The 14,609-nt window shown below is 42.2% G+C and overlaps 1 protein-coding gene across 2 annotated transcripts in view; it reads right to left on the bottom strand.

Annotated features, from left to right (window-relative positions):
- The window catches only part of PCDH15 (protocadherin related 15), a 643,053-nt gene that overhangs the window by 128,317 nt on the left and 500,127 nt on the right, over positions 1 to 14,609 (bottom strand). For both annotated transcript variants that reach the window (XM_056495514.1, XM_056495516.1), the window contains 2 exons: positions 6,931 to 7,065; positions 5,868 to 6,017 (listed from right to left, as the gene is read on the bottom strand). In XM_056495514.1, the coding sequence (XP_056351489.1) occupies positions 5,868 to 6,017; positions 6,931 to 7,065 (285 nt within the window). The remainder of the gene's footprint in view (positions 1 to 5,867; positions 6,018 to 6,930; positions 7,066 to 14,609) is intronic.

Raw genomic sequence — 14,609 nt, 5'->3', positions numbered from 1 at the left:
ACACAAACACTCCTGTCCTGGGGCAAGCAGGGATGGTGGATGGGAGTGCTGGATGTCAGCAGTGATGGAAAACCTCAGCACCAACTGCAAGGCCAAGGGCAGGAACAACAGCCACTCCCTGAGCTGAACAGCAGCCTCAGCCTTTGCCTCTGGGCCCCTCTTGTCCCTTTGTGACAGCTTGAGTCAGGGACAGGAACTCCCTGACAGCCCTGCCACACTTGGATAGAGAATCATCTACCAATCAATGCAGCAACTTCAGCAGCTCACAGCCTCTCACAGCACTGCCCAAGGCTGCCAAACCAGCACCCCAAACTGCCAGATCACCTAAAACTGCCAAACCAGCACCCCAAACTGCCAAATCACCACCTACAGCTGCCAAACCAGCACCCCAAACTGCCAAATCACCACCTAAAACTGCCAAACCAGCACCCCAAACTGCCAAATCACCACCTGCAGCTGCCAAACCAACACCCCAAACTGCCAGATCACCACCTACAGCTGCCAAATCACCACCTACAGCTGCCAAAGAAACACCTCAAACTGCCAAACCACCACCTACAACTGCAAAAGGAACACCTAAAAATGCCAAACCACCACCTCCACCAACTGCCAAACACCACCTGGAACAAGCAAAACACCTTTGCCCAAGGATGGCTAAAAATTTAGAAGAGCAGGAACCAAACCTTGCCATTAAAACAAGAACAAACCCCCAAGCTGCAATATCTGAGTTAACCCCATTTACAACATTAAGCACCAGGAGGATGTGAATTCACAGAATATGGAATGGTTTGGGTGGGAAGGGACTTTAAAGCTCATCCAGTTCCATGGGACACTGTTCACTATACCAGGCTGCTCACAGGCCCATCCAGCCTGGCCTTGGACACTTCCAGGGAAAACTCAGGGACCTAATTGGTGTCCAAGATAATCTTGATCCTTAATGCACAGAGGCTCAGTGAAATACAAAATTTCATGTAGAAAGTCATAAATATTCTCCAAACCAAAAATTAAGCCCACAATAGCTTTAAAAACAAATATTTATTAATCTCCTATAGCATTTTGGGGCACATTGTATAGTGAGGATAAATCCTTAAAATGCCCTAAAAAAGTCATGGAACAGAGGTCACCTCCTCTTAAAAATTTAAAAAACAAATTAATATTTGTGGAGATTATTTTAAAATCTACCTCATTCTCTGTCTTCTTTTGGAATTCAGAAGGAACCATCCTATGAAAACTTTAATTTAATCACTCATTCTATAGCTTCTATACATACCTGGATATGTTAATTAACCTTGCAGAGAGTAATTATCCACCCAAGTGACAGAGCTGTGAGAACCTTGTCTGCTGAACTTCAAAGTAACACACAGAGACACAAAAGATAAATAAAGCCTTTATGTAAAATACAGGGTCCTGAGGATTTAATGACAGGATTTGGAACCAGGCCAGTTTTTACTGTGACGACATGAAAAAGGAAAAATAATTGACTACACAAGCACAGAGATTAAGAAGGTTAATTAAACCTACAAATAGGGAATGCTTGGAAAGATAAGTGATTTGAAAAACATTTTGGGAGCAAAACCAGGAATCAAATCTGGGATTAAATAGAATTAAAGTTTAACTGCTGCCATAATGTATGACTCCATAAATCCCATCTCCAGCTGTCCCAGCCCGATAGAGCTCCATAGTTAACAAGATTTAAGAAACAGAGGCTAAAATGTAAAGGGAAAAGAACAAAACAAGGTTTCACTTACAATCCTAAGAAATTTTCATCCAGCAGGATCAGCTTCATTGCATCAACATTTATTGTACTAAAAGTTTGGCAAAACAGGTGTGGATTCTGCTGCAGCAAGAAGTGGTTTTCTTGGGAGGAAAAGGAGGTTTAGGAGTGATTTTCTTGGGAGGAAAAGGAGGTTTAGGAGTGGTTTTCTTGGGAGGAAAAGGAGGTTTAGAAGGTTGGCCTTAAGCTTACAAAGACACACTTTGGTTATGCTATAAACCCTGCTCAGACTCACTTCATTACTGGAGGAAAGTGGGCTTCAGTGTTTGACTTGGAACCTTCTTACAGCAACATTTGTGGTCACCTGGCCCTGGACAGATAAAGTGATGACCAACATTCCCAGCAGCTTTCCCCAGATTCAGTGTGATGGAAAAATTCCAGGATTGTTTTGGAGATTTGAGTCAACCACACATAATGATCTCTGAGTAGGTTAAAATACTTTTTCATTAACTCCTCCAGACATTTCATCAAGCTTCAATCCATTATTTTTCCTTGAGTCTGCAGGGACATTGACTGAGCAGTGCAAACACAGCCTGGTTCTGTTTTCTCTTTCTGCTAATCAGGTTTGCTTTGGAGATGGAAATTAATTACCTGATGGGCAGAAGGTTGCAAATAAACATGTAAATAAAAGATGAAGTGGGGTGTGGAAATGACTTTTGTGAGGACTGTTTCAGCACTGAACAAGTCACAGCCCCAAGGCTGGTCAAGGAGTGCTTGGACACCACTCCTGGGATGCACAGAGTGGGATTGTTGGGGGGGCTGGATCCAGGAGCTGGATCCATGATCCCTCTGGGTCCCTTCCACCTGCAGATGTTCCATGATCTTAAGATTTCTGCTAAACTGTCCTGCTCTTTTATGGCACAATGCACATTTAAGAGCTGTAAACCAAGAAGTTAGGATAAGCTAGGGCAGGACCTTAAAAATTAATTTGTACTGATGCAATCAGAAAAACTTGTTTTAGTGGGGAACAGGGCACTGATCCCCTGTGTATTTTATTATCCATTTTCAATCAGGGAATTATTTAATTTTTCTTGGAAGAGACCACTTGAATGTGAGTCATGCCATTGCACCAGGAAGAGCAACAAAACTGGGATTGTTCAGCCTGGGCAAGAGAAGCTTTAGGGTGACCTAACTGTGACCTTCCAGGACCTGAAGGAGCTACAGGAGAGATGGAGAGAGACTCTGCACAAGGGATGGAGGGACAGGACACAGGGAATGGCTTCCCACTGCCAGAGTTCAGGGTCAGATGGGATATTGGGAAGGAATTGTTCCCTGGGAGGGTGGGCAGGCCCTGGCACAGGGTGCCCAGAGCAGCTGTGGCTGCCCCTGGATCCCTGGCAGTGTCCAAGGCCAGGCTGGATGGGGCTGGGAGCAGCCTGGGACAGTGGGAGGTGTCCCTGCTCATGTCAGGGGTGGCTCTAGAGGGGCTTTAAGGTCCCTTCCCACCCAAACCATTCCATGAATTACATTTAAAGCCAGTCCACAAGTTTTCCTGTAAAGACAAAATATAAAAAATCTTCTAATGGGCCAAGATTTAGGTGAATAATATTTTTTACCATCCTCTGTCCCTTCCCAGCTCTCTCATTTTCCTTCTCAATATTTCCTATCCCCTGCATCCTGAATATAAAAGTGAGAGATGTCTAAAGAAAAACAGTAGATTTAAATTAATGAGATGAAGTTTTGTTGCACTACTGCTGCAAACTCCACCCATCAATGAGTAAATCATTTCAATATCTATGTCACAGCAGTGAAAAAATGGAAAACTGGGCAGCAAAATATAATAACATAAAAAAAGATGGAATTAAGTACTTTACTGGGCTTACTGTTAATAATCTTTCTAGGGCCAGTTATTATTTACCATTATTTACCATTTAACTGTTTTAAAGGACAGATTTCTCAATGGAGAAACTCTCAGGGAGCACCTAAAATACCTAAGAAATGAGAAGGAAATATGAGAAATTTTCAGGCTCAAAGGAACAAAATACACAGACATTTAAACTTAACTCTCCTCAACCAAGGCCTGAAACAATTTCACTGAGACAACTGAAATAAAAATAAAACCTGGTTTTGTCACTTCTCTGAAAGGCAGCAGGGAAAGAAGGAAAATTCCATGGTCTAACCATCCAGGCAGAAAGAAAAAAAAAAAAAAGGGGTGGGGATTAAATTCTGTTTGTAATGAATACAGTTGCCTGCTGTTTGTGGTTATTTTGAAGCAGAACCTAAGAATTAATAAATTTCCTTTTGTTTTTTAAGAGTGTACCAGACAGCAAACACAAGTAACTTAAAAGCTATTATGTTCTGGGGCTTATTTAAGGAGTAAAATCAAAACAATATCTCACAAAATGGGGCAGCAAGAAAGCATAAACTGGGATTATTTGTCCACTTTATTTGTACATTTTCCTGCAACTGCACTCTGGGGAAAAAAAAAATAGAAAAAAAATGTAAAAATATTACCCTAAGGATAATAAAAGCCAAGTGGCTGAAAATCTATCTGATTATTATAGATGGTTGGGCTCTCTCTATTTCTGGCATCATCACCAGTCTACTGAAATCCTGAGACCTGACCCTTAGCTTTTTTTTTTTTTTTTTTTAAGCCAGGTAATTAAGAAACTTAGATCATCTGGTAACATGGCAAGAGTTGAAAAAAAAACTTCTCTCTCAAACCAGCCAGAATTTTCTGCCTTCCCCCTCAGAAAACCTGGAAATAGCCATGTGCTGACTGTATAGACAGAAGAATGGTTTTGGGAAAACCTGACTCCTGAAATTTAAATGTTTTAGCAGAGGTGAGCTAAAGGCCCATTATTCCCCATTATTCCTTTCCCAAATAACATGTTCTGGCTCAATTTTCTTAAGAAATGTGCCCTCCTGCTCTTTGAAAGCCTCCAGGCTTGGAAGATGTTTGCAGCTGCAACTCCAGGATTGTGTTTGAGAACTGGAGAGCAGCACCTTCCCTCTGAGCACAGAAACACTGCAGCAGCTTCAGACAGGCCCAGGAGCTGCTCTGCCTCATCCCAGGTATCATTAACACACCTCAGAGCATCCTCAAGGCCAGCTTTGAGTAGAAAACATTCTTTTTATGCAGCAGAAATCTCATTTAGCAACATTTGCTGCCTCGTGCTTCATGGCTCCTTCAGGACAACAGTATTTGCTGTCATGTTTCCACCCAGCCTTGTGCAGCATTTTAAGGAATTTAACTATCAAACCTTTTTGTTTCCCTCAGATCTTGCTGGAAATGCCCCTGTGCCTGTCCCTGATGGTTTTCAAGCACACGTGGCCCCAGCTGATGAGGAGACAAAACAATACAAAGGAAGAGCTGAAGATGCAAAGGCACAAGTACAGCTCAAGAGGGACAGCAGGGGCACTGAACTGTCTCCTCATCACAGCTACACTCAAATTAATTCCTGATTACAGCTCAGAAAATGGCATTTTATACTTAAGTCAGCTGATTCATTTTATTTTCCCAATATTCTGACTGCCTTCAACACTCTGGAATGCCACCAATGGCATCCTGTCTTCTGCATCTGGACTGGCAGCACTCAGTGCAGGGCTGAGCTCTTGGAAGAATTATGTAAAAAAAGCCTTTTTCCATTAATTTCAGTGTCACCAGGATTCATCTCCTGTCCTGCACTAGAACATAAATCAGTGCTGGAAAATTTAACTGAAACTGCTTCTCTCTGGGCCTGTGTTCAACCCATTTTTCCTTGCTCATTTGCTCTACAAACAAACTTGCAAAAACCAGCAGGTTTTCTGGCATGGGAAAACATTCCTGGTTATGTCTTACTCCACTGCTTACCTGTTCTCCAAAAATGTTTTATCTCAGTGTCCCAGTAATAAAGGAGAATTTTCTTTTCCTTTTGAGATTTTTCAGCATGAGTTTTTTTGTAGAACCTCAGAAGAAGCTGCAGCTCTGCAGCTAAAACAGGCCTGACATTTAGTATGAGCAATTTTGAACAGACATTTAATTAATGAAGTGGATGCAGATACACAAACTTCATTTCTAGCTGGTTTCAGTGCATTTCCAATTTAGATGCACAAAGCCACATACTGCTAACAAAAAGTGAGTTAACAAGGGTAATAAAAGCCCTGAAATTACCTTAATAACACCTTCCCCAGGCCTCATATCTGTATAGATCTTGACATTGTAGGAAATGTTGGAGAAGGTCGGGGTGTTATCATTTGCATCGATCACCAGGATGTTGACAGTCACTGGGACACTCTCCTGGACTCCATCAGAAGCTGTCATCTTCAGAGGGATAAAAAAAGCAGGACAGGAATGGATTTTATTGGTGTGTTCTCGATACAGTTCCAAGAGAAATACAATTCCAACAGGAGAAAATACAGCCTGACAACCCAAAATCATTTTGTTTTTCTCTGCATTTAAAATTACGGGAGAATTCAGCAGAGCTTGAGCTTGCATGTGCAAGACTCAGGGCAAAAGTAAAGCAAACACAACCAAACCTTTCCAATGTAGAAGTGAGAGGGAATAACATGCAATTTCCCAGGGAAGGGGCTGGGATAGGAGCTGATGAGTTCAGGGAGTCTCACCTGGAGATCACCACACCCAGGAGCTCTATTAAACCTCCCAGACAACATTTTGAGGTAGGAATTACAGAGCTGGGAGTTTTCTTATTCCACAGAGGAAATCTGAGCTCTCCTTTCCAATGAAATGGACAGAAAATAGGGAGGCACAGACTGGGAAGCCCTGAAGAAGAACTGGGTTTGCCCACAGATCCAAATCATTGTAGGGCTGTTAAGGGGTTCACTCACAGCCTGAGGGAATATTAAATCCATTTAAGCTTTTTTCCTCTCTATTTTTTTTTTTACTGCTGGTTGTGCTTTCTGCCAGCCTATTTTTTTTTTTTTTTTTTTTTTTTAATTTGGGAAAAAAATATAGCAAAATAAGCAAAACAAAACAAAGCAAGGCCAGGAATAAAAAAGAGGGCTCAGATCCTGCCATGGGATGAGGAGCAGGTGACAGTCCTGGGGCTGTGGAGAAGGTGCTGGCAGGGCAATCTAAAATACTGCTCTCAACCAACTCATCCTTCACTGCTCTCCTTCTGGGCCATTTTAAGACTTCAGAGGATGCTGGAATCAATCCTTTCCCACCACTTGCTCTGAGCAGTGCCCAGAGAGTTCTCCAAGGGCATGGAACTCACAGAGAAGGTGTAGAGCTGCTGGGTCTCCCTGTCCACGGGCTGCAGCAGGGTGAGGTAGCGGGTGATGCCACTCTGAGTCACAGTGAAAAACGTGGTGTAGTCGTTCAGGAAGAGATGGAGCTGTGGATCCTTGGTCTTTCAACATATCAAAGGAAAAAAGAGGGTTTGGTTATAAAATTAGGGACATTAAGTCTCCAATTACTCTCTGCATGTTCTTGTTTTGGTTGAAATTTAAATAAGCACAAATGCTGTGACTAAAAATCTAAACAAAAATGTATAAAAAAGGGAAAAAAATCTCACTGCTGGCCTAAAAATCTAATCTTCTTGATGAAAAATGTATTAAAAAACCACCTGAGTAAGAAAACCCAATTGTAAACAAATACCTGTACTGGTTTTAAATAAGTGCCTTCCCCCCCTCTCCCCATTAAACAGCATTTTTTAACCAAACTTAATATAAGAAACCAGATTCAAGCATTTATCTTCATATTAAAACCCAAAAGAAGTTGAACTTGATTAACAGAGCAATAAAACAGCTGGGTTGGTGCCCTGAACAAAGAGAATGACGTGGTGAAGGAAATAGAGCCAGCCCAGGGGGTCTCTTTAGCTCCCAGAAAGAATCCAAAAGTATTGATGCAGAATTAGGAACCTCTCAGTTGATGGGGGGAGAAAACATCATAAATGAACTGAAAAGTAACATTTTAAGGTAAAGAGTGGAAAAAAAGCCTTGTAAATTTACTCATGACTTTTGGGGACTTGGGTCACTCCTGATTCCCACTTCTTTCAAGGTGTTTTCTGATCAGACTCTACATGAGTTAAATTTTCAAACAAACTACATTTCTTTTTGTTGCCCACAGTATTCCAACAACTTTCTGTGTCCTTGTCCATGCTCTGGTTGATTTAACCTGAGTTCCTGCTGCTTTTGCTCATGAGTATATTTCTGTTGGTAGGGGAATGCAAATTCCAGGAAAATGTGAAAGGCTGGGAGACAAGTCCTGTAAAAACTGCTTTAAACTGCCCCCAGGAATGTGGAGATGAGGAACCAGAGGAGTGGTACAGGAATGACAGAAAATCCAGGATTTTTCCAGCTACTTTCCAGTATCATTCCACAAATCCCACCCCCAGGGAGGCCGTAGGGTGAACCAGCTGAATTCCTGAAACAATCCCAAAAGGAGAAAAGCTGAATTCAGAAAAAAAGTCCCCAAAGGAGCATTATTTTTCTGAATGCAAAGCTCTGGAAGGGTCAGTCCATTAGTTCCATTCCTGGAGGATTAAAACCCTTGGGAGCACAGGACAGGTCCCCAACCCCCAGCCAGCACCAGGTGGCACCAGGACAGAGCAACACAAAACCAGGACAGAGAGAAACTGCTTTAACTGAGTGCAAATAAAGCCCAAAAAACCCAAAGACTCCACTATTTAAATCAGAAAACATTGCAGGAAGCCATGGGAAAGAATTATCCAAGTGTTCCACACGAGTGAATCCTCAGTTCCTAAAGCTGCAACTGCATCTCCCAGGAAGATGAAAATTCATTTTACAGCCAGCAATGCAAACAGCAACCTCTTCATTCCAGGAAAACATAGGTGAAGTAATTGCCCATAATTGCTCACTTTGTAGACATTAGAAAGTCCGTTAAGAATTTAATTTACAAAAGCCCCAGTTAGTGTTGCTGTTCATGCTTTCATGTCCTTTTAAACACTAATAAACAGCACTTTTTCCCTAATTTATTCCTGAGAAAAACCAATGATGGAGATCCAAAACCCTCCTGGAGTAATGTGTCCTATTCCTTTGCTATACTTGTCTTAGAAATGTTCTCCTAATATGGAAGGTAATTGTCTTTACAGCAATCAATGCCTATTTTACCACCTCCCAGGCATGTCAGAGCCACAGAGCAATTTATTCCCTTCATCAGGAAAAGCATTGTTATGCTTGGACATTATTACCAGGAAAGTTTGACATTATTATCAGGCATCTTGGACATTATTATCCTATTTTATGCTGCCTGAAAAGACAGCTTGACTTAATTGAACATTTCATGTGAGAGAGAGAACAACCCCAGCTACACTGCCAACACAATTTCCAATAAATCATTTTCTGAAATAATTTTATTTTGAGGCGGGGATTTCAGCATTTTTGTTTCTGGTGATTTCTGCTGACATTACTGGGTCATGAAGACAAGGCTGGTCTCTGATAAATTGTTTAACATGGAATTTTAAGTAGAAAATTATCACAATCCACACAAGAGAGTTCACATGCAACATGCAAGGAGCATTTCAAGTACACACTTCAAACCTGAGGTACTTTTTAATTAAAAAAAGCACTTTTGTAATACTCAGGATGTCTTTGAAGACTTGTAATAATTTAATGAACATTAAGCAATCACAATCTATGACTTTATTCCCTAAATGGGTTCCAATGTGTTTAAAGGGCTCTTTGCAGGCTTCACAAACCAAGGGACAGTCCCAGCCTCAAACACCATCAGGGCAGGGAGAAATGAGGAAGGAAATAAGGGAAGAAATCACACAATAATGCCAAAAAAAGGTATTTTGCACACATAACACCCAATACCTACGGGGAAAGCACCTGGTGGGACCTAGAAAGGAAAACACAAAATGAACACGAGTGAGGAAACAGAGTCCTGGGACTGAGGGACAGCAGAAGATTTGGGGATTATTCATGGTTACAGACCAAAAACCAACAAAAGGACACAAACCACAAAAACAAAGCCTGGGCTCAAATGTGTTCTGCTTGAAAAATCTCTGGAGAAATTCCTGCATGGATTGTGAATGTTCCTGCATTCCTGCTGCTCCCCAAATCCCACCAGGGGCTGCAACTCAGCCCAAAGCAAAGAGTTTTCTAAAACTGATGAAGATGAAACCAAACTTTTTGGGGATAATTATAACATTGCCAAGACTGAGCAGACAAGGGTATCTACTCTGTGTGTGTTTCAACAACCCCAAAAGTTTTTGGACAGGCTCTGTTTGGCTGTGAAGTTCTCCAGGATAGCCAGAAAAAGTTCCTAGGGTGTTCAAACTGCTCAGTCTTCCTAATGTGCAGCACAGGCCCATTCCCTAAAAGCTGCATTGATAACAAAGATGCTTTGATGACACAGCTGAGTTTCCCAGCATTTTAAAGTGGAAGATGATCAGCACTGAAATGTCCATGAAAAATTTGTTTTGTTGGAAAGGTGTTTCCAGCATCTGTTCTCCTTGTTAGTGGAACAAGGGAATGGAAGGAGAAAGTCTTTCCCGTGTTCACCTGGAGAATCTGAGATCCAGAGCCTTGCAGAGGGAAAGCAGGGCAGATTCTGTCTCCCCAGCACAAGAAAGATGTGGATCTGTTGGAATGAGTGTGGGCTGGAGCCCCTCTGCTCTGGAGGCAGGCTGGCTGAGCTGGGGGTGTTCACCTGGAGAAGAGAAGGCTCCAGAGAGAGCTCAGAGCCCTTCCAGTGCCCTAAAGGAGCTCCAGGAGAGCTGGAGAGGGACTGGGGACAAGGGATGGAGGGACAGGACACAGGGAATGGCTTCCCACTGGCAGAGGGCAGGGATGGATGGGATATTGGGAAGGAATTGTTCCCTGGGAGTGTCAGAAGACAGAAACCATGAGATCTTCATCCTAAAATAATCAAGGAAGACACACAATGCTACAGGAGCAATTTAACGTTAATATTTCTGGTTTTCCTTTAGTGTAAAGATACAAAAAATTTTAACCCCTATCTTTATAAATCCTAAAGGAAGGAAAGCAGCCTTTTGTCCTTGCCTTGACATTCTGTTTGTTTTAATAATGATATTAATGGGCAGTTTAATTCTGGGAAGGCTATTTCCTGAGTTATTACAACTGTTGGAGTGTCACTGCAGGGCTGCCCAGGGCCAGCAGAACTTGTCCCCTTGACTGCAAAACAACTTCAAACAACAACTGGGAGTAATAGTAGCAATCAGGCATATATCAGAGAAAAATACTCAGGAATTTAAAATGCTTCAGTTCTCCTGGGTAAAAAAAAAAAAAAAAAAAAAAAATTTAAAAAATCTATTATTTTTCCTTCTCTAGATATATTATTGAAAATTCATAACCTGCACTTGTAGCTTCATTTAAAACTAATTATATACATTACTTGTTCTGCTTGCATTGCTGCCAAGGTATCATTAAGTAAAATCCTTTCAAATTTCCCACAAATTCTGTGAACCAAAAATCCAGAGAACCACAGAATGCCCTGAGGTGGAAGTGACCCACAAAGATCATTGAGTCCAACTCCTGGTCCTGGCATGAGATGATCCAAGAATGCCAAGGCCAGTTTGGACAGGGTTTGGAGCAGCCTGGGCTAGTGGAAGGAGTCCCTGCCCCCCAACCCATTCCATGATTGATACTCAGTACAGCTTTATCACCAACCCTCACGACTGGAAAAATTAATTCTCTCCCATGGAAAGTACAGAGGAAGAAAAAAAGAGGCTTGAGAAGTGTTATGTAAAGAGCTCTCAGCTCACTCAGTTTAAGGTCCTCATCTCAGCTTTGGTTTGCTCAGGTCTTAAGGTACTTGCCTGGCTTAATTTAATTTATGCCATTTAAACAGAGCACTTAATTATATCAGCACTCGGCAGTGTGCTCTACTGAAAGGTCTGTTTGCAATGTCCCATCTATAAATTAATTTCTGCAAGGTTTATAGCAGGACTCTGTTATAATTCCCACAGGGTTTCAATTTAGAGGGGGGTTTGCTCTTTTTTTTCCTCAGACACACAGTTAAGTGAGCACTTTCTTCCTGCATTTACCTGAGGACATGGAGTCATTTCAATTTTTCAATTAGCAGGCAGAATTCATTATGATTAACTAGGGCCACCAGTGGGACCTGGGATGCACCAGCACAGAGGGGGTTTATCTCACTGTCTCATCAGCAAGTCTTAAATTTCAGTATATTCCTAAATACCTGAATTTACTGAGGTACAATGAAACCATGAGGACACTGAGACCTGCAGAAGTTAATGACCCTCACCTCTGCTGACACTCTGAGCTTCCATCCAGCCCCATGAGGAACAACTTTAGTGTTTGGCCATTTTATATGGGAGCTCTGTGCAATTGCTGCACTCCCAGCTAGAATTCTGGGAATTCTCCTGCCCACAGCAGGGTAGAAGCACTCTGTGAATCCCTGGCACATGAACTGAAACACAGGCACTTCAATCTGGCTGTCTCACATCCATGTCACACCTGCATCATGCCATGGCCCTGGAATTGGCTGTGCATGAACCACGTGATGCCAAAGGAACAGAAACATGGAACATTTCCACTCAAGGAGGAGGCTGATCCCCTCTGGCTGCAGGCAGATCCCTGTGTGTCAGAGAATCCCAGAGTGGTGTGGGTGGGAAAGAACCTAAAAGTTAATCCAGTGCCACCCCTGACATGAGCAGGGACACCTCCCACTGTCCCAGGCTGCTCCAAGCCCCATCCAGCCTGGCCTTGGGCACTGCCAGGGATCCAGGGGCAGCCACAGCTGCTCTGGGCACCCTGTGCCAGGGCCTGCCCACCCTCCCAGGAACAATTCCTTCCCAATATCCCATCCATCCCTGCCCTCTGGCAGTGGAAGCCATTCCCCCTTGTATCACTGCACACCCTTGGAAAAAGCCCCTCACCATTCATTTAGATATTTATCCACCTGAATTTCTTTAACTCTCCCAAGTGACAGCAGAACCCCACAACAAGAAGAAAGCCTCAAAATAGATTTTTGGCTGTTACTTCTCATGACACACTGAAATATTCACCTTTGCCAACAAGAAACAAAAAAAATTCACTTTTGGCTCTGCCTCGTGCATCGTGTGGCTGAAGTAGATTTTCACTAACTTCACTGAACTCCTGCTATTCATCATCCCATGAAAATTAAAACATGAGCTCAAGCTCACTAGGAAAAGCATTTGGGTGCCTGAACTGCCATATACATGGACTATCCTTCCTGTGGAGAGGAAATTTCAGGTCAGTTTGTACTGAGCCACAGAAATATGTAGTGACCATTAAGAAGCTGCCTGAAGCAGCTCAAGACAGACACATTTGTTTTTTACAGCAATTTCTGATGCAGATTATTTAAAGTATGGTCATGTTCTCAATTAAGAATCTGCTGCAGATTGAACAGATTTTTTTCATTATTAGTGATGCAATTAAAGTGAGAAATACTTGGGCCACAGCTCTGTCTGAATTTTTACTGCAGGCAAACACAAGTTTATTAATTAACCTCTCTATCCCAGATCAAAATATTGGGAGGAATTCATGGGAATGTGCTGATGGACAACAATAAAATGTGGAACCCAATGGTCAAACTGCCTGTGATGAATCTCAGAATCTCAAAGCACCCCTCAGAACTCCAGGTATGAACTTGTACTGATCAAATAAGGAACAGAAAGGACTTCTGGTGGGAACAGGAATCACAGGATTTTATTATAAACCTAAGGAATTAAAAGAACAGATTGCTCTTCCATGCAGAAATTTCCTCAATGCAATATTTGTATTTTGGGTGTGTAAATAGTATGTTGGTACTTTCTACATGATTCAGTCAAAATCAGCTCAAATGTAGGATTTAACATTTCCAAGAGATCCTATTTTTCTGCCTTGGGTATGACCTACTATGGAGGTACATGGAGAACCTTGAATTATCCAACCTGCCTTTGACACAGATTGGATAATTCTCCTGGGCACAGCTGTGCAGGTGCCAGGGAAGGGTTAATGCATCACTGTTAACTCCAGCCTGAAAACCCTCTGGAGCTTAATGAATTCCCAAGTCTCTCTGGCATCCCTTGAGTGTAGCAACATCATCCACCAGAAATGGGAAAGAGACCAAAAAAAAACCAGCAGCAGTGAAAACTGCCTCTAAATTTGAGTGTCTGGAGTAGGATATGGAATTGATTTGAATTATTCCACAATGGAATTGTAGCAAGTTGTGCTGGGTGGCTTCTCTGACCACTCTGGGCTTTGTAGCACAGGGACACCTTCCACTATCCCAGGTTGCTCCAAACCACATCCAGCCTGGCCTGGGACACTTCCAAGATGGGAAATCCACCAGCTCTGTGTTATATTTATAAACCTGATCCTTGCCCACCTTAACTATTCCTATTCAAAGCAGCATCCAAGATCCCATTTATTTGATCAACCAAGAAACTGCTTTGCTTTAAACAGAACTGAACCTGAGTGTTTCCCAAGCAATCCAGATCTTCAATAACTCCTGCTGATTCCCACCCTGTGCCCTCACTCCATACCTTCTACCCCACCTCCACAAAAGCCAGATCCAACAGCATTTTCCATCTGCCTTCCAACCATTGATTTCTAACAATGCCCATCAATTGAAGATGAAACATTAATGGATAGAAATCCTCTGCAGGAGCTTTGAATTTAAAACAATGAGTCACTCTAATGCTGTGATGTTTTAGTGCCAATGGGCTCTTGTGTTCCTTAAAAAGCATGAATTTGCCTAAAGTGAAGCTTTGAAAAGCAGATTGTTTTCAAACTCTCAGATTAAGGACTTTACTCAAGAGATCCTATAACTATTCCTACAAAACCTAAGCCTGCAGATTGGCTTTCCTTCTGTAGCTGAAGGAACAAAAAAGATCAAGGAAGGACAATGGAAATTAGAGGGGAAAGAAATACTGGCTAAAAAATCCATAATGATCTTGGTGAGAACAGAAGAAAGGTCAGAGGTGATGTACTGTTACTG

This window comes from Oenanthe melanoleuca, chromosome 6 (assembly GCF_029582105.1).
Source record: "Oenanthe melanoleuca isolate GR-GAL-2019-014 chromosome 6, OMel1.0, whole genome shotgun sequence".
Taxonomy (NCBI): Eukaryota; Metazoa; Chordata; class Aves; order Passeriformes; family Muscicapidae; genus Oenanthe; species Oenanthe melanoleuca.
Note: the sequence above shows the minus strand (reverse complement) of the source record. Positions and strands in the feature narration are given on the sequence as shown.